Genomic DNA, 25,784 nt, shown 5'->3' with positions numbered 1-25,784 from the left:
AAAATTCGTCCCTTTTCCCTTCTATTGTGTGCTTAGACCTTGGTAGGCGTTGCATTTTTCATAGGAAAAAAAATGTTCAAATACGTGTGTGGCTATCAAAAATTCCTGGTTACGTTGATAGGCGACCCAAGATAAGACTAAGGCAGAGACCTCTATCAACTGGGCAGCCCGCCCTCCAGGCAGCGACGGGTCGGGTATCTTTGATTTTTATTGCGCTTGACACTTTAACCGGACCAAATTGGCTGTCACCTTAAGTTGACAGACAGTTCTTCGGTGTTCTTCGACGGGATAAATTTCTCTGCTATTATCTCTGTTTTTTTTTTCCTTCATCGGAAAAGGTGATAATTACCCGCGTGCCTAATTTATTGTCACCGGACCGAGACGACAACGACGTTTGTTGGTCAACCTTGGCAATTTAGGCTTGGTTGATCTACGATCTCGACTCAAAACCCACTTTCTGGGATAAATGTTATTTTTTGAAGAGTAACCTGTTTACCAAACTGTTTTAAGCCGCAATTATTTTACCATTTGAAACGAGAAACGATAAACTTAAAAACAGTTTGGCGTGTATATTTTAATTTTTGACAAGACTGTTGAAACTCACGAATGGTCAATTCGCTATTTGTCAGAGCTAACGATCGCTAAAGTAACATGTAAGAAGCACTGTAAGAGATTTAAATGATCAAAGCATGAGATTATCTCTATAATATTTACCACTGAAACTTGTCTGAGTTGAGTCTGAGCTTTTTTTTCTAAATTTGTGTTTGAGCGTGACTATGCCACAATTGCGCAAAAGCGATGAGGTTGGATGATTTTTTTTATTGCGTATACTATCGTCTAGTTTGCGTTTGAGTTTGCACCCGGTTAACATGAAATCGGTCAGGATCAAATTTCTTGCCCAACTAATCTCCCAGCAAACATGAAATCGTTTCAGAAATGATAACTTCATTCGTTTACAATGGTGTTACGAATCACAATTCCAACTGCGTAGTGAAAAGATCGTATAAATGTCGTCTGAAGTCAGTTTTAATCGGATATGATAGAAATTTTGAAATAATTTTGCTCCCGCGCGGGCTTCAAGTGAGAATATCATCGTCATGTTCTCTCTGCCACTAGCAGTGCATTCAAATGGCTAAAAATCAGATGGGAACTGAATAATATTGACCAATGAGAGAACTGGAAAATATTGTCGCTGCAAAACATTTGAAGAATGTGAGAGAAAAATCTTGCGCTCTTTTGCATTTTTCCGATAGGTACGAATAGGTGTCGGATAACGCCAAATTGGTGTAGTTTGCATCGCTTAAGAAAGAAATTAAATTCATGTATGTATGTATATTGCTTCCACTTTGGTAGGTAAATGCTTTTTTCAACTTTCATGCGATCTTTCTATAATGTATATGAAACGTATATAAAAACAGCATAAGAGTATAGCTACAAAATTTTTTGCTGGGCTGTTGCATGATGCTGTTTGAACAAACTTCAGGCCATTTACTGCGCCCCAGCTAGGATAGAGGTGTTTTATTTTGTTTTAACACGTTCGTCGCCATGCTCATTTTGGTAGTTTTACTAGCCGGGCCCAAAGAAATTTTCCGAGAGAGAAAGCAAAGAGGGAGAACTCCCATATTTGAAACGTGAGGCGAAGCTGAGCAGTAAACCCAGGAAAGAGAGCGTCACACGCTTTTTGATGTGGCGAGGCCTCCCAGGAAATACACCCGTCACCCGAATATGGGTGCCGTGGCGACGAACGTGTTAAGGCCGCCATACATTACACAAAAGGCCGTGTGCAAATTCGATGATTCCACGACGACTGTTTGATTCGATGCTTGCCCACACAGGATAAAAAAAAATATTTCGCGCGAACACAAATGATTCGATTTTTTTTGTGCAAATAACGCTCTGTGGCATGGTACAAATTTCGGGAAATTTATTCAGCCCCAGATGGGTAGCAGGTGGTTTTTGGTTTTAGTTGCTGTTTTCGCCAGCAATCGATTATGTTCGCGAGAAATACGTTTGTATCGTGTGTGCACACGCCATTTGTGTGGTGTATGGCAGTCTTAAAACAAAAAAAAACTCCTCCACCACGGCTGGGGCTGAGTAAATCACCTTAAATACACTTTGCCACAGAGGGTTGTTTGTACAAAATATTTCGATCCCGACCGATTTTACTCAAACCGTTTGCGCGCACATTCAAACAGTGCCATACACGATGCAAATCATATTCACAGCGACGGAATTTCATCGAAATTTGATCGCATTTGCACAAATGCGGTGTAGTCTATGGTCCGCTTAAGAAAGCGTTACACCATATTTGTACAAATGTGATGAAATTCGATAAATTTCTGTCACTGCGAATACGATTTGCATCGTGTATGGCACTGCTTGAATGAGCGTGCAGTCGGTTTGAGTAAAATAGGTCGAGATCGAAATTTTTTGTGCTAATAACCCTCTGTGGCATGGTACAAACTTAGGGAAATTTATTCAGCCCCAGCTGGGTAACAGGTGGTTTTTGATTTTAGTTGCTGTTTTCGCCAGCAATCGATTATGTTCGCGAGAAATATGTTTGTATCGTGTGTGCAAACGCCATTTGCGTGGTGTATGGCACTTGTTGTATGGTCTTAAAACAAAAAACAAACTCCTCCACCCCGGCTGGGTCTGAATAAATGGCCTTAAGTTTGTACAAACAGCTCCATACACCATGCCACAGAGGGTTGTAAGTTCAAAATATTTCGATCCCAACGATTTTACTCAAACCGTTTGCGCGCTCATTCAAACAGTGCCATAGGCGATGCAAATCGTATTAAAAGCGATAGAATTTCGTCGAATTTTGATCGCATTTGCACAAATGCGGTGTAGTCTATGGTCCGCTTAAGAAAGCGGGCCATACATTACACCAACAGCGACTGTTTGAGTTTCCGAAAAGTGGACGTTTGTATCGTGTATGAGCAACATAGATACAAAAAGGCGACGTTCAATCATCGCATTTGCGTAAATGTATCCCAGTCTATGACGCGTAAGCATTATGTTGCCTCGAAAGGTAAACTATTTGATCGGCTGTGTGATATTGTGTGTACTTGAGCTGACTATTCAAACATTTTCTAATCAAATTTAGAAAGGAAGAAACCCCTCAGTGCATATCATTTATTTCGAAATAGCTTTCAATTCGCACTTGTTTGGAAGTCATCTGAGCATACAAAAGTCCCCGATCGGAACCATTTGCATCAATTATGTCCACCGCAATTATCCCTAAACAAGTAGCGAAAAAAAACGAAAAGCTCACGCCAAATGAACCCCGACGACGACACGTCCGGTTTAATTACACTTTTCCCATTTCAACAATAATGTAGACCAACCGGGGGCCGCTCGCGGTAGGTGCTTGCCAATTGTGTGACACCTTGTTCCATTTTTCCCGTTGAGCAAATCCCAGGGAACCATAGCACGGTTTTGGTCAGCGTGGCGGCACGTTTAATGTCTCTCAGCAGCAGCAGCAGCAACAGCAATAGTCTCACAACATGCATAATTAGTGACTCGATCGAGGTACTTAGTCGGCTGTCAAACCGGTGAGTGACACTCCAAGACTCGATTTCATCCATCCATCCATCCATCCAAATAGGTAGGTAAAAGCATGGGAGACCGATATGCATGTCAGTCGATTTGTAGAGCAGCAGTCCCCCGGTCTTCGTTCTAGAATAACAAAACAGGGCAAAAACGCGGACGCACACTTCCGTGTCCCATTACAGCAGAAGAACAGCAACAATAATGACGACACGACACGGCCGAACAGCTCCCTCATATGACAAATGGTGACAGAACAACACCAAAGCAAGCGGCGGCACGCCGAGGGAACCGTGCAGATCACATTTCAATTACCCCAGAATTTTCCGGTCACCGTCACCTGTTCAAATGAAACGAAGCAACCCAAATATTGGGCGGCACGTTTGATGGAGCTCTCCCTCCCCAATTCCGTAAGTAGTAAGTGTGAGTTGTTTTTCTCATTTATCGGATCCCGCTGGCTATTAATAAATCTATAGATTTGATTTATTCCTGTATACCTTTTGGAGACGAACTCTAGGAACTCTAGCACCCAGCCAGCAGCAAACGTCAAATGTTGAAGCCAAGAAAAACAGAGCAGGCTAGCGAGCGTCAATGCTTTTCTTCCATCCAACCAACGAGTGGAAATTACCAACGCAAACAAGATTGATGACGAGTCATTTACCGGATGATAAATTCCTTCGCCAAACATTCCGGTGTGCGAATATTTTCCTGTTTCCTGTCGCCATCGTCTGCGCGAAGAGCAGACGAGTCATAACTTACTCCCGACTTTGACTTTGTCAGAAATAGTCGATGTCGGATAACGACGTATGTATTCGATTCGTTAATTGGAAGTCATCATCGTTATCGCGGCGGCAGCAGCAGCAGACAACAACCTTCAACCTTCGCTTCGATATTATTGTTGTCGCATTCCTGGACCATAAATCACCCGATTCCGGTTGGAATTGATTTCTTTCTATATCCATTCCGAGAGGATGGATTTGCCTCTTTCCCGAGAACGAAGGAAAAGCTATGCTGGTGAACTCAGTTCAATCACAATCGATGGGATGATAAATTCTAGATGATTGTTCACAAATCCCCTTCAAGAGATTCCATCAAAAAAGTGTAAAATCATCGTGTTTTTTTCAAAGGTGGCCTATCAACCGGCAGCCGCAGCCGGCCAAATGTGGATCCATCTGGTCACGCTACAGGAGGATGGTGTGCAGTTAATTTGAAATTCATTAAAAGCGCTCGAGGACCTCCTCCGGTGCGCGCCATATCGGACTTGATTGGAAGAAGGCCCTTTCCCCTATATGTTCCTACCCCGATATGGTGGTTCTCGAAACATGTAAGGTTGAAAAGTTGCAGTTGAATCACGCTCGGTCGATCTAGAACTTGGATCAACAAAGAAATAGGAAAGAACATAACAAACGCTGCACATCTGCTCTCAGGTTTATGATGATGGTTGCATAGGAACAATATGAGGGGTTTTATCAGGAAAAAATGTTTCGAAATCTCAACTTGTTTCGAGTCATTTCATATTGTGAAGGGAAACGTAGAATTTTCAAAATTTATTTGTATTTAAAACAAATATCCTATTGACTAGTCTATGGATTTATTACTTTTAACCTTCTAAGCACAAGTCAACATCGCATCAACACTACAACTTTTCACAGATGTTTAACCAATTCTATCGAGGAAAAAAGCTAGCAATTTTACTGCATGTTTTCGCGTTTCTTCTGACGAATTTCATACCTGATGGAATTGTGCTTAGGATTACAGCGTCTAGCCTTAGAATTACACAGTCAAGCCCAACGTATTGGAATATTCAACACTTGGTCCTTCGAGCCGGATTCCAGCTGTTCACATAGTCCTGAAATATGTTCAAATAAACCGTTCCCAATGCTCCACCTAAAAATGGTTGACAAAAGGCCATCTATCTCACCTAAAGCTGATTTTTTTTCAAGCTACTAATAAAAATTAAACTTGGTCTAGAAGCTCGTGATAAAACTTGAAATGTTACTTGAGTAAAACAGCTCCTGCTGTAATTTTTTCCATCTTAATATGTAAGACTCGTCATCCCTCATGGCGCAATTTGAATTCAGCATTTTTTTTTCTGGTTCAGCTTTTGTAGACCATCATCTTCATTGATATTTGAGGCCCTCAGGATCAGAGGGGTGCAAGTGCCAAAATCATCAATTTTTGGTTATGTATACCTAAAGATTCTTCATGTTTCAATGTTCATCTGGTGCAAGACTTTTTACAAAACTGGTGAAATTTTTTTAAAATTTTTTTGAAAATTTTTGGATTGAATTAAAATTGCTCGAATTCGAAAAATATATGAAAAATCGAACATCTTTACAACTTTGAAGTGCGTTTTCTCGAAACTATTACTTAGGCACTTGTATCCCTTTGATCCCAAGCGCCTCAATTATTTTTTCGATTTGGTAACTTCGAAACATTTTTATGTCAAAAAAATTTCTTTGGGCTCCTCCCAAAACACGCCAAATATGCCTAACTTTTTAAACTTTTGTTTTTAATTGCATCAACAATATTCTGCCGTTGCTTAAAACTGTACCCTCACGGACTTGTTAACGAGTTGAAAAGTGTCAAGAGTGCTTACAGCCGAAAATTTCTGGTGGATTTCCCCTTCTTTTTTTCTAAAAACGAGTGCTTCCTTGTGAGCCAAGCAACTTTTTCTAGGACCTGTGGACGAACGAACCGAAAGACTGGGAAGGACTCAGCTGCGGGACGTTTTCAATGAGATTATGTGCGTTAGTATCATCGTTGTCAAACAACATTCATCCCCCCTTTCCAGCAGGCTCGGTGCTGCCGAACTTACTTAGCTGGTGCGGCCATATCTCATAATGCATTCCCTAATTCTTCAGGTGAAGCGCTTCTCCGTTATTTTTATAATGGTTCCAAACTCCCAACCACCACCAAAATGGTAGCTCGCAACGAGAGGCGGCTCGGATAGGATAGGAAGGATGTGTGTAGCTACTTGGCATAATTTGAATGAATGTTTTGGTTTTTGTTTTTTTTTCGTTTTTTTTTCTCTCATCGTTGCGTTATGCTTTTGTTTTTGGAGGTTAGATTAGAGTGGAACCAAGGACCATGTAAACCCAAATGTGTAATCGTACGAAGGAGGGAAGCTGGCTGGCTGCAGGTTATCCTGCTGCTGACTAGCCCGAGACGATGCCATAGAATTATGAATTTTTGATGATCCCATTCTCTGAGTTTGGTGGCGTGGAAAGATTTGCTGTGCTGGCGCGTGTTGGGAAGAATGGGGGGATGAAATGGTCGGTGTTGAAGAAGTACGGCGTAGTACGGGGCACACCTGGCTTGGCCTGGGCCTTGGAATCTAATGGAAATGGGGAAAGGTGGGGAAATGGGAGCGCGTGGATCTGGTAAAAGTCGAACTCCGACAGGTTATCGTCGCTGAGGGTGTACTTTCTTAACGATTCCACCGTAGCTCATTTCCATGCATAAAATATGGCAGCAATTTTTCGGTGTAGTCACACCGAATGGCGTGTGTTTGGGAATGTATTTAGCTTATAGAGGGGATGGCTTGAAAGATGGGTTGCCCTAATGAAAATGGAGTGAATGGCACGTGACACGATTTTTATTGCTCTTAACTTTCATTAAAACCTAAAAATTAGAGGACTTTTTTTCTAAACGTTCTAAACATCCAGTTGGTTCTTCATCAATCAAATCCAAAAAAAATCATTTGATTCTTTTCTGTTATAATCAATCATCGAAGTTCAACTGAGACATGAATTTCCAAACTGAATACCAAAAAGGCCAATAAATCGTGCTCGCTAAACACCCAAAGACTATGAAAAAATTCCAAAAAACGAAAATGAACGTAACCCGAGAAACAAAAGAGATCGCTTCCGTTATGTTTATGTCCGAGAAGGGCCAATAGGTAATGGACGCATCCATCAGACCTGCCCGGCATTAAGATAAACACCATAACTCACGATGTATGGCCGCGCGCTCCACGTGTTTTAATCCAACAAAACGCGCGCGCCCGCCAGCCAACTAATTGGATCCGGAGCCGTCCGTCCATTTTGGTTGTTGAAACACAAATCCGAGAACTAAGTAGTGTTTTAACACCCGGCAAGTGGTTGGTTCCCCCCTGATTAGTCAATGGATGGGATGATACACTTATGTGGCTGAATGGGGGGGGGGGGAGGGGGGTTTGGGACACACTCAAGTGGCTCTTCCTCCTAACAGGCATTCCATTCGGAATGGAACTAATCGAGATACTGACGGTTTCTGGTGTGAATGGATTAAGATGAAATTCGATTTGTTCATCTTCAAAAAAATTTCTTAACTTATTTTTTTCCAGTTAAAATTTACATTTTCTACAGTACAATACAAATTCAATAAGCATTTTTTCTTCAGCACGAGCCTGACTCGTGGCTTGTGCATATGACATATTTTTACCACCAATCATATTAGTGTTTTTTCTTGTGGCACACAAAATGTACCTCGAGAAAGACTCAAGGTTCTTGAACAAAGGTTGACTTCATTGTTTTTTATGACACAAAGTCTTCACTGCTACTCAAACTCCTGAGTTTTTTTGTGAAAACCCTCCACCACGAGTCAGACTCGATGACAAGAACAAGAGACTAAAGAGTTCTTAAGACACTTTTTCTTATCCTCTGTTATATTATACTACTCGTTTTTGGCTTGAGGCACAAAATTCAGTTCATCACGAGCCAGACTCGTGGCTTGAGACCGCACGACGGAATCATTGAATCATAGTTAAGTTTAATATCACCAAAGAATTTTTAAACAGTTTTCTGGTTCTCGATGATCGCTTTGAGTTACAATTCAGACCCGTGAAATATTTTTTTAAAGTTTTTTTTTAACGTGACTGATGAGATCGAACGATCAAATATTCTAAAATGAAAACATTCTAGTTCAAAGTTTATTCCAAATCTTTAAGCATCCGATGATCTAGGGAAGCTCTCAGCATAAATTTCAATCAAAGATTTTCCCAGCTCATGGTCGTCGCCATTGCTTGGTCCATCGAAAGTGGAAACAGCCAAATAAAAACCATCTCACTTTCGTTCCATTAGCTGCCGCATTTTAATAGCGCTTCGGCTTGAGGATGGAGAGGGCGAACTGTTTCGACATTTCTTACTTCAAGGGCCCCCAAAAGAAGTTAGCCTATCAACAGTTCAGCAAGGGCGAATGGAATGTTCCATTTCGTGATATTTTGAATATCATAATTTATGGCAATGAAAGGAAAACAGATGAGCGAGTGAAAAGCCGTTCTCAGTAACTGGTCTGGGAACACTTCTGGAGTGGGTTGATGGTTGGTTTAAAAGGGCAGAATCACTCCAAAATTTTCTCCGAATTTGATGGAGTCATAAATTTTCTGGCCCGCCTCGAGAGAACCAATAAAAATGGCAACTCTCGGAGGGCCACACGCATGGAAAACTATACCTACTTGAAAATCCCCGAAAGCGAAGTAATGAGGTTGTTCTTTCCTATTGAATCCCGAATGTGTTTGATTTATCTCAATTGTAAACAAACAATATGGCTTCAGAACAAATCCGACGACAGTTTGCCAGTGGTTTTGTTTAAGTCACAGATTAATATCAGCGGCGCGTTTTGCGTCACATTTGAACTTTGTTTTTTTCTATATACCATTGAAGTTGCTTGGTTTAGAGTCTAAGGTTGCCAGATTACCCGGTTTTATCCGGGTTTGCCCGGATATTTAATACAAATTTTGAAACAGTCTGGCCTGGCCCGGTTATCCGGATTTTGCCTGTCTTTTTTCACTTTATTTGGAAAATCTAACAAAAAAACCGAAATTGAGTTGTAAAAATTGTTTATTTATGCCTCCAAAATGAATTTTTTGAGCAATTTCTATAAAAACAATCATGAAAGGTTTTTTGGAAGCTTCAAATACGATTTCCAGTCTGTCGATAAATTTTGATGAAAAAATTTAATTTAGTTTTTTTTCTTGATTTTTGTTGATAATTTCTGGGTTTTGGAAAAAAATTGCCCGGATATTGACCGGATTCTCGGTCGTCAATTTTGAAATCAAATGTCCGAATTTTGCCAGGTTTTTTATGAAATTGCCCGAATTTGTCCTGTCTGGATACGTGCTGAAAAAAATCTGGCAACCTTAGTTTAGACGAAACGGAAAAGTGTAAGAATCTAGGCTGTGTTGATGATGAAAATCAAGCTCAGTTGAACGGAAAAAAATAAACATTCCTTCTCGCTTTTCTCGAGGCGTATTAATGGCGTTCTGCGTTCTGCGTGTACCTACATAGTTCGGCGTGAGCGCTCTCGAAATGAATAAACTCTATAGGCATAAATACAGTCCGCTACTTGTTGTTGGGTATGGGGGAATGATCATAAAACCCGAGCCAATTAGTCACACGGTTGAGTAAACAAATAATTTTCAAAGCTGTTTTGTAAACACGATTTCGAAATGTATAATGCTGCTCTCTCGAGCCGTTCTGGTGGCGGAAAGGGCTTTTCGAATTCGAATGTTTGGTCGTTTTTTCGCAATCGGCAAGAGGTTGTTGTGATGATAAACAGTTGGTGCGTTAATTGCGACTTGCGATCATTGAGCTGAACGAAATTGTACTGATTCGATGTAGGGATCACCACCAATGTGCGTACTGTTCGAGAATGAAACATGTTGATGAGTCAATATTTTATCATTTTGATGTGTTCATATTTAATCCATAAATATTTTTAAATTTGGAAAAAAAGTGTCTGCTGACATTTCACATGTCGAAATGTTTATCCCAGCCACAAAAATCTCCATTTCCACTCGCTCTCTCGTAGGCGACGAAATTTGCAGTCCATTTCATTAAAAACAAATCCATGCGGTCCCATCGGAATAAGGAACGTCCGCCGGTTTCCAGTCGCCAGGGACTCGGGACTAATTTCCAATTCGGAAATTCCCTCTCTGGGGAACGCCTCTCGATTCGGATATAAATGGAAATTCCCTAACATCACCAGCACAGTTCCTATCTGCTACAAGCAATTACAAGCACGTGGCAGGTTCATTTGACTGTGGCAGCGTTTTTCACTTCGAAAAGGTACATTTTCCACCATCTCTTTTTGAGCCCTCGCTATGGGGACGAAACCATTCGGAGTAAGGGGGGATGAACCAATTTCAAAAATGTTGCACATCGGGGTACCTCCTTCATCACAGCAAACTGGGGGCGTGATTCATTCCCGATATTAGCATGCAGACGACCGAACGCTCGATGAAACGTTCCCATTCATGGCCTGCTGCCTTCGGATTGATGCAGCCATGTTGATAGCAACTTGTCCAAAGCAGCAATGCTTCAAATTTGAAAACAACCGCCTGCTACTGTGTTGTGTTGTGTTGTTAAATTTGTAAAGAACACGTGCAGGACAGCCGTTGTCCAGTCAGCCAGTACGCAGCGATTTCGACGAAAACATACGCGCGCCGATCGTTGTTGATTGCGTTTCAGCCGAAACCATAGCCGGTCTGTTCTGCCTTTCAACAGTCTAATCAAGTTATCAATTAATTAATCATATTTAGAGCATGTTGTGGGCCCCTCACTTTGTTGAATGCAAATATTTTCCTGGAAACATTCAGCTTTGATGATGAGGGCTGCAACAACCAGTAGTCGGCAGTCAGCGCGTTATTATGTTTGCATTACAGCCCTCGACGCGCTGCCGTCGCGTCGGTCGGAACCATTTAATTCAAAAATAACATCTGATCCTATCATTATTTATTTATTTTCGCATCTTGTCGCTAAAAGCGAAGAACGTACCAACAACACATAACACTGCCACTTGAGCCTAATGGACCGCTTTTTCGCAAAGGTCCCGTACCCTCTCGGAACCTCAAACACAGAGCGTGTTTGCTGAAGGAAGCCGAAGAGAACTACGTCATCCAATTTGGTTCATTTATATAAAATTTTAGTGCGGAAAAATTGTTCAAACACAACAACAATTGGGTTCGCTTTCCCTTTCACTTCGTCGTCCGGGGGACCCTTGTCAGAACTTGAACCTTTTCCCTCCGGTTGAGTTGTTTTTTTTCGTACGTTATTCTCCGGTACAATTTCTCGAGAACCAGCCAGGGGTAGGTAGGTCCTAGCTGCATTCGTGAAGTGAAAAAAGCGGACCACCACAGCTGCTCGAGTGGCTCGGCGGCTTTATCGCTCGAAAATGATTGCTTTGTGCGTACCGAAAAACACACACGCACGAACGCATCCCAACAAATGGAATCGAATCGAATCGATTCAAATTTCAGCAATCAATTTCGCCCGCCCACTTGGATGTCGGATGGATGCTGCTAGCTGGGTGTACCTTCCTTCTTATGACGCAGCAAGCACGCGGGAACAAACTCAGCTGCACTCTCACTTCCCTTCTCGGGAAACGGTGGGTAAACATAAACGAAGACCCAGTAGGCCATAATAATAACGGACGTAAAACCGCGCGCTATACATTTTACAATCTAGCTCCGACGCACAGCAAACAATTCCTGGGAAGTTGCGTTGCGACGTCTCGGTCGGTACGTGTATGCTTTTCGTAGGCGCAGGAGGCCACGGAAAATATTCTTGTACCTAGGGGAGGAGCGGGCTATATGCGCCTATTAAGCGAAACACTGATTTAATCAAATATCACATCGAATATGTGTACAAAAACTATATACACGTGTGCAGGCATCTGTTTTCTATACATTGGAGTAATTTTTATGTTAAAATTTTCTTCAGTTTCCAAGAAAATGATTTTATTATAAGTATTGTCTCAACTGCCGAACCTCAAACCGTGCGGGCTAAATGCGCCTATTTATGTTTTGAACAAAATATCTGTTTTTTGGGCAATATTTCCGTATAATTTCATTGAAACTGCTAGAAAGTAATAATTTTCGTACGACAAAGCTGAAGTTTTATAAAAATCTATGTAAATTATAATTTTATGGAATAAAACAAAAGTTAGGGTTTCTATACTATGGAGGCAGTTCATCCATGAGAAAAACTTTTTCCAATCTGTTTTTAGATCTTCAATTCTTCTTTAAGATGTTATTCAGAGCTTAGATTTGAAGGTTCAATTATAAAAATAATTTATTTATTCTATTTACCTGTTATTTAACGATGGAGGCATTTTACAAACATGATGGGGGCATACAAAAACACTCTATTATTCCGCTATATAATCATTATTAAACCTCCACAAAAGCTGAAATATGTTTAATTTCTTAAGTTCATTTGAGTAAGAAACAAAAACCATCCTAGTTTTTGTTTTAAGCTTCTTTAATATTACATCAAAATGTATCAAAACCTTGTATGATTTTTTAAATTTTTTTGAGTTTGTAAACTTATAAAATTCTTTCTTGCCTTATGTTCTAAGCGTATCACCCTTAAAATGCATTGGTCAGATAAGCTGTCTAGTCAGCCATTTCATCAAACAGCCTTAGGGTCATTTAACCCGATAGGCCCATTTAGGAAACCTTTCCCCTACCTTATAATATTTGCTTACCACAAATATTGTCGTCCGATTGTAGGTTTTCGACAAAGACGCGTCGTGACGAAGAACGGTGCAGGTAGCTAGACAGATTCGAACGTCCGTCAAGACATCTTTCTACCGGACAAAGAATAGAAGAATTCGACGGTTCCTTCTCTTCAAATTGAATTCGATGCACGTCGCGTCATTGGCTTGCAAAGTCAGTCGAAGTCAACGCCGTGGTAAACCCCTAAAGCTTTTTTTTAATTGTTATTTTTTAATATGAGTCTATGAAATTATCAAAATCGATATTAGAAGTGTATTAGTTTACCAGAATGAATTATTGCATTTCTGATTTATCTTGTGACCTAAAGGGTGTGGGTTCGATTTGAAGTTGAAAAAGGTTTAATCTCTTCTTCAGTTTCAGCTTTCACAATAATCAATAAGCTCCACTTTAAAAAAAAAATCTATACTGAAATACAAATTCTAGACCTAGTACTAATAGGATGTACTAGCACACTTCTATCATCGATTTTTATCTTCTACCAGCTGACCCGGTGTACTTTGCTACACATTCCAAAAATAAATGTAATTTGTTAAAAATCATTCAAATTTAGATTTTTGTAAGCATTTTTTTAAGTCAAACCATCATAGTTCAGATCCAACAACTTTGAAATGAGAGCTGCAGCTGGAGTTTCGAATTGCAATTCAAAGATGGTTTATATTATTAACTGAAACTTGATCTCTAAATTTGTTTTTCAAGATCTGAAATTTGTACTCTGTTTTTAAAGCTTCATAATGACTTAAATAATGTCAAAGTTTATGGATTTTCCTACTTTTTCCCAAAGTGGGAAATTACGAACTTCCATAAAAATATTTGTAACATCTTTTTTAAGTTATGCCAAATACCCGTACGTAAAAAAACTCTCTTATAAAATATGGTCCCTTCTTTGAAAAGCGCTTTATCTTAAACTTACATAGAAGCTCCCCCATCTTTTCCAAATTGTCCCCCACTGCTTGAAGAAGGTAGACTGATTTACCCGGCTCGAGTTTACATTAATTTCTAATTGAAAGAAAAAGATTCGCATTGTACTTTTTGGAGATAGAATTTTGAAAACCGATCAATAGCGTGAATCAGGACAATTTTTTGAGTATATTCCTAATATTTTGTATTATGAGCACTTCCAGCTCCTGATTAGCTTTAGATGGTGTATTTTTTGAAGTGGAAAAAATAAGGTATAGAAATCCTCGCCCTTCGAAGCAGTTTGAATATCTATCCTTTTTGCGCCAAAATTATGTTAAAAAGTGTTTCGCCATATGCCAAACTCGTGGACATGAGACATTACAGCTTGAAGTTTTCCCAAACAGCACTTGTCATGGTATGAAAATTATCGATTTTATACAGTGCAAATTTCTTTTCTTCTAAGTAATTTATTAAAGCAAAAAATATAAATATTTAAAAAAATATATCAGTTGCATCACTGAATAAATTCTCAGCGTTTTTTATTTTCTCTTTGAAAGTAAAATATTCAAAAATGATGGCCAAAACAATTTCTAAGTTTACATTTGTCCCGTATATTGGGGCAAGTTTAAATACAAAGCTTATTTTGAGATGCGTCAGAGTAATGTCTTCAAAATGGATTTAATACGTATATCTGTTTGCTTGTTTTATCAAGTTTCATTGTATATCTGCAGTATTCCAGTATAAATTTATGTTTGTTAATCCACTATTATCGAATGCTGTTCAAAGCAAATGACCTTCATTACAAAGACATTTAAAAATTTCTAATATACGCTTCCGTTTCAACATTCAGAATACCCCTTCTGGTCTTTCCAACATATTAAATCATTTTGAAGATGAATTTCTTAAAAGTTCGACGTTTGCCCTTGCCCCACCGTATAAGATGACAGGAAGTAATATTTTTTTGACACTTCAAGGGTATACTAAAAACTTCTCATGAAAATTTTGCTTCCAGTTGAATATCAGTTCTAAAGTCTCACTTTTCAAAAAAGAAGTGGATCAAAGGTCTCTTATATGCAGCCATGTGACACAAAAACACTTTTCATGTTAATTACGTACTTGAATTGGTATGTAAGCAAAATGTACGATGTTTTTTTCAGAATTATTTAAAATAAAAAGCTCCCATTTTCATTTCTAAATTCGTTTCAGTTGTGTATTTGGGCCGAAGTAACAATTTCTAGAAGAAAACAATTTTTTTTTATTTTTTTGTAACGGTGAAAAGTTGAACGTTTGAACATGCTGTAGTGTTCCTTGCATAAAAATTCTTTGGGAAAATGAATTCCCTCACTTTTGGCCAATAAAATCAGTTTATTTCACTGATACCTTTCACTTATGCACACGTCAGTCCTATCTTATCCAATTTAAAGAAAAGGCTCTTGATCAGTTCAAGTGTCGGATCGGATTTTTTTATCTTCTTTAAATTTAAATGGCGCTTGATAAAACTTGTTCATGTTCAACAAAATGTTTCCGATCTATCTCTGTAGAAAACATCTTTTTCATATTTCTGTTATCAATATGATTCAAAAATAACCTTGTAGACAAAATTCATTACTTTCTGTATTTTTTTCAATTGTCCGCAAAGTGCCATACGCTAAGGTTGCCAGAATTTTTACAGCACGTGTCCGGGCCGGACAAACCAGGCAATTTTTATAAAAAAAAACCTAGCAAAATCCGGGTATTTGATTTCAAAGTGACGACCATAAATCCGGGCAATATCTGGGCAAATTTTGTCAAAACTCAGAAATTTCTCAACAGAAATCAGGAAAAAAATATAAAAAAACAATTTTTTTTCATCGAAACTCATCGATAGATTTTGAACCGTATTTTAGGCTTCCAAAAACCTTTCATGATTATTTTTATAAAACTTGCTCAAAATATTTCGTTTTGGAGGTGTTTGTTGTTGTTGTTTGTTTAATTTGCCAAATAAAGTAAATAAATCCGGGCAAAATCCGGGAATTTTTCAATGAAATCCGGGCAACCGGGCCGGGCCGGACTGTTCTCAAATTTAGTAACAAATATCCGGGCAAACCAGGATAAAACCGAGCAATCTGACAAGCTCATACCATTATTTCATTAGCATCAGAACTAAATTTATATTTTGATTCAATTGATAAAATATCAATCCGTGTCACATCTAGGCGTCATTTATTCCCACGTGCTGTGTACAATTAAGCAAGAAAAAACTCATCTAGGTTGCATATAGCCCCCACGCGCAAAAGAAATATAGGTACTTGGTTGAGAAACAGGCGGTTACCATCCACTTGAGACGACGTTTGCTTGACCATAGAGACGAAAAACAAACCCCTCAAAGAAAAGAAAATATCTAAAAATGAATGCCATGCCTTTTAAATTTCAGATTTTGGCAAAAAAAAATTTTATGTTATATTCGATTGGAAAAATGTCAATCTGGGTCACATCTAGGCGTCATTCATAACCATGTGCTGTACAAATGAGCTAGGAATCAAGTAGAAAAAAATCACATCAAGGCTTCATATCGCCATCCTTTGCATTGAAAATATGCTTGGTTGAGAAATACGCGCCAAAATATTCCCACTGATCAGTATGCTATGCCATGGTTACTATCCTCTCACGACGTTGGCTCGCGACGCCTCGACCATGGAGACGAAAAACAAACCGCCCAAAGGAAAAAAAAAATCTCGAGAAAATGGATGTCATGACTTTAATTTGTTTCGAAAAACTACAAATTTTGTTTGGGAGCCCCACCTCCCTTAAGTCGGATGGGGTTGGAACTATTTTAGAAACCATCTCCGGCCCCAAAAACCCTCAGATGTCAAGTTTCACGATGATCGGTTCAGTAGTTTCCGAGTCTATAGGGAACAGACAGACAGACACATATTCATTTTTATATATAGAGAAGATACGTCAAGAGCCCTTTCGCACAAAAAGTATCTCAAAATTGTCAGGAATCAAATGATTTCACACCGATATCAGTGCTAGGTGGTGCTAGTTACTTGTACTAGACTCCTAACATCGATCTTCAAATCAAACCGCTTCCGGAGTTGCCAGAAAAATTAAGATACATTATGCCATTGAGTTTGACATCCTTTTTTTCTTCATTCCTGTCATTCAAACTATCAAGTTTCCTAGTCACACCACTTCCTAGAAACAAACAGCCACACATCCTATCAGCCAGTAAACCTGATGGCAATGGAATAAAATCGGTCGTCTTTTATGCGCACCGTGTTGCGTTGCGTTACGGCTATTCGGTTTCCTTCCGAGGCGCACTTCAAATATTGTCTTACGCGCGTAAGGCTACACAAAGTGCAAATAAAGATTCCCCTCCCGGGGTAGAATCAAGACGTGTGGCGACTTGACTCAGCAATTTTGAACTGACTAGACGTGTGTTGCCAATTTTAGTAAAATTAAGCTGTGATTGTGCTATTTATTACTAGAATTAACCTATTTTGATCCGTACTATAACTTGTTCGTAATTAATTTATTGCCGTGCCGTAAAATATATTTTGTGTATTGAGTGGAATGAGCATAAACAAAGCTGCCCCCGTGGGGGCAGCGGCTACTAAGGAAGATGATAACCTCAAACCGATGCATACACCGGACGACCAAGAGATGGTAGATACGTTTACAAATGAAAATGAAAAACCGAAACAAACTGCTCAAGTAAGTCAAAATAAACCCGAAATAGAAAAAATGAGAAAAGTATACCAGAAATTTAGCTACTGTGATACTGATAGCAGGCCATACAGAGTCATCATAGAAAATACAGATCTAGAAAGGAGGAAATATATAAATAGGCTTCAAATAGGAATAGTATTAAACCAAATAGGCTTTGACAAGTGTATAGACGATATTAAAAAGACCGGACGTAATAAAGCTACTGTTTATGTTGGGAACATAAAGGATGCCAATAGACTAGCTGATTGTCAGAGCCTAAACTTAAAAGGTTACAAAGCATACATACCCAAAAAATTTGTAACTGTTACGGGAGTTCTGTCTGATATTCCAACGGAATTGGATATCAATGAAATAATTGAGAATGTGATATGTGATGTCAAAGTGGAATCAGTGTTTAGAATGACAAGGAAATACAACGATGAAAGGATCCCCACCAACAGAGTAGGTATTGTCTTCAGAAGTAATGTGCTGCCAAGGTTTGTAAGAATGTTTTCTGTAATAAATCGAGTCGAACCGTTTATACCACGTCCTGTAATATGTTTTAAATGTCTTAGGTACAATCATCTGTCTAAAAACTGTAAGAGTTCCGTACTAAGATGTAAAAACTGCACTGACGAAACAACCAAAGATCACGAACCATGCTCAAAAAAGTCTTACTGCTTACACTGCAAACAAGAGGGCCATATCACCACAGATAGGAACTGTCCCCGGAGGAAGATAGAATCGGATACACAAGCAGTGATGGCAAGGAAAAATATTACATACCAAGAGGCTAAAGAATACTTCAATATTCCAATGATCAACCAATTCGACATATTAGGAAACACAGAAGATTACCCAGCTCTACCGGAAACCTTTGCTCAGGTATTAACAAATGGAAATCAGGGCCGATCAAATGGAAGAATAAAAGCACCAACCATAATGTCAAAATCCAGTTTACAAAAACCCAATAAAATATTTACAAATAATAGAAAAACAAAATCAAAAGAAATAGAAGAAGAAGCAGGAGTAGCTAGTTTATTAGGGATGTCCAGAAGAGATTTTTTGAAAAAAAGGAGGCTTGAGGAAGAAGAAGGAGAACAAGATAGCGAAAGGCTTATAAACAATCATCGCACTTCGGATACAGACAGGTTTAGACAAGAAATAAAAACACAAACTCCAACGAAACAAGACTACGATGTAATGATTGCAGGAATAATACAAAATATTGCCAAAATCCTTCAAAATCATGGTATAACAGGAGAAGAAATCACAGCCAGCATTGTTGGGGAGTTGAAAAACATTGCTGATAGCCATAGTGATGGCAAATAACAAAAACAAACATGGATAAGAATTTTAAAATACTACAAACAAACATACAAAGTTTAACAAAAAACAAAAATGAACTTATACATGAAATAAATACAAATAAATTTGAAGCCGTACTATTAACAGAGATTTGGGTAGATCCAAACCATCTTACAACAAAACGCTACAACATCTCAGGATACCATTGCATACTAGCTCCACGGGATGATGCTTATGGAGGAGTTGGATTTTATATATGTGATCAATTACATTTTACTAGAATTAATTTGACGACAACAGAAAAGTTTGAAACATTAGGAATAAGATTGACTAAATTAGACCTTGTGTTAGTAGTTGTCTATGTCAATCCCCGTATTAATGTCCAAGAACTCAAAACTGCCATGTCGATTTTACTACAAGAACTAAATAACTATAATAAAGTCATCATAGGTGGAGATTTTAATAGTCATCATGAGATATGGGGCTGTGAAACAACTCAAGGAAAGGGTAGAGTAGTACATGAAGCCATAGTCGACTCAAATCTTGTATTACTGAACACAGGGGATAAAACCTTCATACCTGGAATTCTTAACCAAAATTTTAGTGCAATTGATCTCTCGTTATGTACAGCAAATCTACATAATTTCACTAAATGGTCTACTAAACCTAAATCCTTTGGAGGAAGTGGACATCTTTTTATTGAAATATCGGTTGAACTACAGTGGAGTAGAAGAGCTAATACGTACTATGACAGAAAAGCAATTGGAGAACAAATCGCCCAAATTCAACATTGGGAATTTGAAAATCTCCAGGAACTTTCGACTAAAGCTAGAACGATTATCAAAAACAACAAAAAATCAAGTAACCATATTGCAAAATATTATTGGAGTGATGAATTATCCACTCTATATGAAGAAAAACAGAGAGCACTTAAAAAATACCATGCTTGTTGTAATAGTACAAATTTAATTGAATGGAAAAAAACAACAGCTAAATTCCAAAAAACAAAACTTCATCATATACGAGAAAAATTAAAGGAACTATCAGCTTCTATAGACCCTTTGAACATGAAGCAAAATTGGAAGCTGGTAAGAGGTTTAAAAGGATCTCCAGCAATAAATATAAAAAACAATTGCATAAAAGAACAAAAACAGTTAGCTCACGAGTTTTTGATAATGAATTTTGGAGAAAGTAGAAGAGAAAACATAATACTACCACAAGAAGAACCCCGAAATAACATCATAGACTTAGCTAAATGGAAATCTATAATAAACAAAAAACCAAAAAGATCCTCTCCAGGAACAGACAATCTAACATACGACATGCTAAGAGTATTAGATTGGAAAACTTCGACAAAAATTGTGGAATGTCTAAATGAGATGTGGAGAAAGGGAAGTTTACAAGATCACCTAAAGGAAATTAAGATAATACCTATTCTGAAGCCAGACAAACCACCAAACGAGGTAACTTCTTTTAGACCAATTGCGTTACTCTCTACCTTAACCAAAACACTAAACACAGCGGTACTAGAAGATATAAATAAAACTCTGTACTCAAAAAACATTCTCCCTGTTACATCATTTGGTTTCAGGAAAAATATGTCTACAGAAAACTGCGTAACATATGCCACTAATTTTATAATGGAGAGCAAAAGACAGGGAATGACAGTAATTGGAGTATTTTTTGACTTCAAAAATGCTTTCAATTCCATCAATGTCAGCCAACTGAGAAACATAATGATGACAAACAACTTTAGTCCTGATAGCGTAACATGGATATATAATTTTCTAGTGAATAGAAAAACTATCATCCAGACAGAAGAAGGACTAGTGGAACATGTGGTTTCTAGTGGACTTCCTCAGGGAGATGTCCTATCCCCAACCCTTTTCAACATTTATACCTCAAGCCTTCATGAAACAAATCTCGACCCTAACGAAACTACTCTCCAGTTTGCAGATGATTTCCTCAAATTGGTTAGATCAAAAAACGAAAGCCAAGCATTAATAAAAATGCAAGACAAAATAGAAATATTTGTTAGAAAAGCCTCAAGTCTAGGACTCGTTATAAACTGCGCAAAAACTAAAGCTATGATATTTAAAAACAGTGCAAAAGTTCTAAATCTTAAAATAAACGGAGAAACATTAGAGACAGTTAGAAATTATAAGTACCTTGGCATAACACTAGACCAAACACTAAGATATGGCATACACATAAAAACAATGATTAATAAAATACATGACAGACAGAAAATGCTCAAAGTAATCGGAAGCATTAAAAGTGGAGCAAACCCTAAAGTTATGATGCTATTCTATAAAGCTCTGTATGGAGGATATCTAAATTATGGTTCAGTATTCTACGGAGGAGCAAGCAAGACAAATATCGAAAAATTGGAAGTGACAAATAGACAATGTCTTAGAATAGCTACAGGTTGTTCTAAATCAACACCTATTAATACGCTGGCAGCAATAGCAGGAGAAGGTCCCCTATACCTGAAGAGGATTTATTTAGCGAAAAAACGAATTTTACAACACATATTCCGAAACGATCTGATCGCTCAACAATTGCAAAGTCTAGAACAACACAGTACAAATTCCAAAAAACAAAACACTTTTTTGGAACAAATTTACCTAGAATATAAAAACGACTTTCAACAACTATACTTAAAACAAGCAACGAGCAATGAAATAAGCAACGTTTTAGTCTTGGATCAAATCCCACAAACACAAATAAGGAAAAAACAACAATCGGCAGAAATAATGAGAAAAGAAGTAATACACATGTTAAACACACAATACCCTACATACATACAAATTTATACAGATGCATCAAAACACGGTAATAAATGCGGAATAGGAATCTTCGAAGACGAAAACAACAGAATAACTAGTATGCAACTGGACAACGAAGTTTCCATAACCACAGCTGAATTGATAGCCATAAAAACAGCACTTGAAAACATCAATTCGGAAACAACAAACAGAACAGTAATTCTCACAGATTCCCAAGCATCTTGTACAATAATAAAGCAACAATTGGATACGAAGGAGTTTGACGAACTGACTTTCAAAATTGTTAAACAAGCAGAATCAAAAAAGTGCACTATACAATGGATACCTGCTCACATACAAATACAAGGAAACGAGAAAGCAGACATAGCGGCCAAAGACGGATTAACAAGCCCGTGTATTTTAGTTAATAAATCACGATTCAGTGACAAGACACTGAAAGCGAAAAATGAATGGATCAACTCAATCAATAGATGGTACAAAGATTATGTAAACATAAATCAAAAAGGATCAAAGTTTTACAGATTCCAGTCATCCTTTAATCAAAGACCTTGGTACTGGAACAGCAAATTAAAAAACATTCAAATTCGAACCATGAATAGAATTCTCAGTGGGCATGATTACTCTCCCTACTGGCTCGGAATAATGAAAGTACGTGAAACAACTTATTGTGATCTCTGCGAACAGCCATTCACAACCGAACATATTATACTGAATTGTATAAAGTTTAACCATCTCCGAAACTACTATGATTGGGATAGATTTTCTAATCTTCTCGAACTATTTCGAGATTTCGATGAAAACCGTATGAAAGAGGTACTATCTTTCTTGGATAAAACAAAACTAAAAATTTAAAATAATTGGCAACACGAATATAGTCAAGTCAAGTACAGTGGTGTTATAGAGTAGCATTCTCTGGCCAAAACATTAAAACGAAGAAGAAGAAGAAGAAGACGTGTGGCACCTTCGTCAGAATTTCCCCCAATCTGTGAATATTTCTGAACCTTCAGATGACAACGCAGCGCAGTAGGAATGAACAAAACCAAAAAAACCTCATCAAAATAAAATGCACACACGTCGCACTTTTTTCCTCTTTTATTTTGCTCTTCGCCACCAGTAGTAGATGATGTTAACTAAACCTCACCTCACCTCATAGAATAATGTATAGCACCGCATTGAGTGACGCTTTCCTTTTGGTGGTTATCAGCCCAGCCAACATAATTTTCCCCCTTTCGTTTCTTATGTGGCAATTTCTTCTCTGGGTGGCAAGTCAATTCTGTATCTTCTTGATTTCGAGTTTTTCCTCCGACAACTATCCTACCCTAGGAAATAGCTGTAGCTGGATAAATCTTTAAAAAAAAACGGGAGAAATCCGGTTCTAGCAAAAAAAGGGGGTTGGTAATTCGTTTACATTGGATCAGCTAGCTTCGAGCTGCGCGCCAAGACCCTAGATACAGTATTCTTCTATAGAGGACGAAATGGGAAAAAGCGGAAAACTTTTCAGCTTGATTTGATTGGGTTGAGTGTATGTTTTGACAGCATTTATATTTCCCTGGAATAACACAATTCGATCTTGCCTTTTTTTTCTCCTTCACTATCCTCATTGGCAACAAGGACCTATTCTGAAGCTTGAAAGGGATTAGTGATTATGTAAGCTATAAGCTATAGAGAGCATCGTGCGTTTTCTCAATTTTTTGTTACTCTTTTTGTTGCTCGCTGATTGACTGAAAAGTGGCTGTTGGCGAAAATCATGTTTGTCTAGAAGTTAAGGCCCAATACCTTTTAGCTGAGAAATTCAGGACATGAGGGAGCTCTTCTGTTTACATTTGTAGGTTGTCGAATTTGAGACCAATTTTGACAATTTTGACAATTTTGACAATTTGACAATTTTGACAATTTTGATAATTCTGAAAATTTTGACAATTTTGACAATTTTGACAATTTTGACAGCTTTGACAATTTTGACAATTTTGACAATTTTAACAATTTTGACAATTTTAACAATTTTGACAATTTTGACAATTTTTACAATTTTTACAATCTTGACAATTTTGACAATTTTGACATTTTTAACAATTTTGACAATTTTGACAGTTTTGAAAATTTCGACAATTTTAACAATTTTTAATATTTTGACAGTTATGATATTTTCGATAATTAGAAATTTTGCAGTTCTCAAAATTTTCGGGAAACTTTAATTTCAAAACTTTGGGATGAGAACATATTTTATTTTTGTTTCCTTCACCTGGACTGCCATCTAATTTTATGATTTTCTCTTCTACTTACAGACCAACAGCTCGCAGGCTGCAACGGATTCCCCAACAAAGAACGACGACAGTGTCTCGAAGACTGCAAAGTCCCTGTCGGATGAAAATACACCCGCCCTATCGACAGATGCCAGCGAAGAGTCGAAGAAAAGTTCCACGCGTCTGTGTCAGCCTTCCACCACCACAATCCTGATGATGACCCACCTCACGTCCTCTGCCAATAATTACAAAGCACTCGGTTCGGATCAACCGCAGCCCACCCCCAAAAAGCGCACCACGCCAACGAGCGCCGCCCACAACTGCAAGACTCGCATCTACAAGTGTATCAAGCGGATCCTGAAACGAAACAACTTTGCCAAAGACCAACACAAAGTTTACCCACAACAGCAAGAACCACATCAACACCAGCAGGTGCAGGATAAATCAAAGGTTGACTATCGGGAGATTAAGAGCTTGCTCGAGAAGGAAAAATGCTCCCTGGACTACGACGTGAACCTGGCCAAGTGTGTGGACAAGCCGGCCCTGGTGAGTAGCACTTCATTACGAAAAAACTTTCCCAACCTCAATGGGAACAAAAACTAATTCGCACCTTTTTCGTTTCTCCCATCCCCAACAGATTAAGAAAATCGCACTGAATTTACTGAAATCAGCGGAAGATGAGGGACGTTCTCTGGTGGTGGCGTCAGCAGCACCGGAGCACCTCTCGGAAACCACTTCGGTTCTCAGCGATCTGGAACAGGAACGGGAATACCAAAGGCTCTGCTGCGAACCTTGGTATCATGAGTATTTGCCTCATGATTTTTCCCTGGACACCATCCTGTGCCGAACGCCCGGAAACTTCCTGGTCCGCAAGAGCAACACTCACCCGGATTGTTACGCCCTATCCCTGCAAACGCCGAATCCGAACAGCAAAATCCAACACTATCGGATCATCCGAACGGCAACCCAAGGATTCCAAATCAAGGGATTCCACAAAGAGTTCTCCACCCTGAGAGCGCTCGTAGTCCATCACTCGGTCATGCCGGAAGCACTTCCGATCGCCCTAGCAGTGCCGCGACCCACCAACATCGCCGTGAAAACCAAATGTGAAGACGACTATGACACCGTCTTTGGCCTATCGGAATCGGCCCTGGCGTAGGGAGTACCCGATTGCTCAAAACTGTACCCACTAATTAGCCAACATACACACACGTGAAGGACGGACGTCACACACAGTTAGTTATTAACTATTATTCTCCTATTAGGGAACTTGTACCAAAAACTAAAACTAGAAAGAAAGGAAAAACTAAAACGGAAAACCTTATTGTTACCTAGTAATTGCCTAAGCCTATTATTAAAAACTAAACACAAACTACACTCATGTATAGGGGAAAATATAAATTATTTAAAAGGAATCTATCAAAACGAAAATTGACCTGCGTCGTCGTATTTTGCCTTTTTCATTACGGTTCTTCCGTATCCGTGTCGTGATCATCACAGCCCAAAGCAGACAGTCCCTTTGGCGGCCCTTTCGACTCTCTTTTTTGTATTAAGGTAAGGGAGAATGTGATCCAGCGATCATTAGCAAGAGGTAGATTCAAGGTTGGTATGTCAGACAAATTGCCCAAATTACACGCCCACTTGTTGCGGCCGGGTTCACCCGGTGCGTGGTGGGATTTTTCATCGACCCTGAGAAACGGGATCAAGATTAAGACGATGACCAGGAAATTGAGAAAAGGTCTGAAAATTTTAAAACTCGCCAAAAATTCTGTGATTCGTATTTTGGAAATCTTAAAATCTCGCGTG

At 38.7% G+C, this 25,784-nt stretch overlaps 2 protein-coding genes across 2 annotated transcripts in view; both read left to right on the top strand.

Moving 5' to 3' along the window:
* Positions 1-25,404, top strand: part of LOC129756302 (uncharacterized) — a 29,608-nt gene extending 4,204 nt beyond the window's left edge. Inside the window, exons 2-3 of the mRNA XM_055753144.1 lie at positions 24,021-24,524; positions 24,616-25,404. Of these exons, the coding sequence (XP_055609119.1) occupies positions 24,021-24,524; positions 24,616-25,137 (1,026 nt within the window). The 3' untranslated portion in view covers positions 25,138-25,404. The remainder of the gene's footprint in view (positions 1-24,020; positions 24,525-24,615) is intronic.
* LOC129756308 (V-type proton ATPase subunit e 2-like) overlaps positions 1-25,784 on the top strand; it is a 404,689-nt gene that overhangs the window by 161,421 nt on the left and 217,484 nt on the right. The gene's annotated exons all lie outside the window — the stretch shown is intronic.

This window comes from Uranotaenia lowii, chromosome 3, assembly GCF_029784155.1.
Source record: "Uranotaenia lowii strain MFRU-FL chromosome 3, ASM2978415v1, whole genome shotgun sequence".
Taxonomy (NCBI): domain Eukaryota; kingdom Metazoa; phylum Arthropoda; class Insecta; order Diptera; family Culicidae; genus Uranotaenia; species Uranotaenia lowii.
Note: the sequence above shows the minus strand (reverse complement) of the source record. Positions and strands in the feature narration are given on the sequence as shown.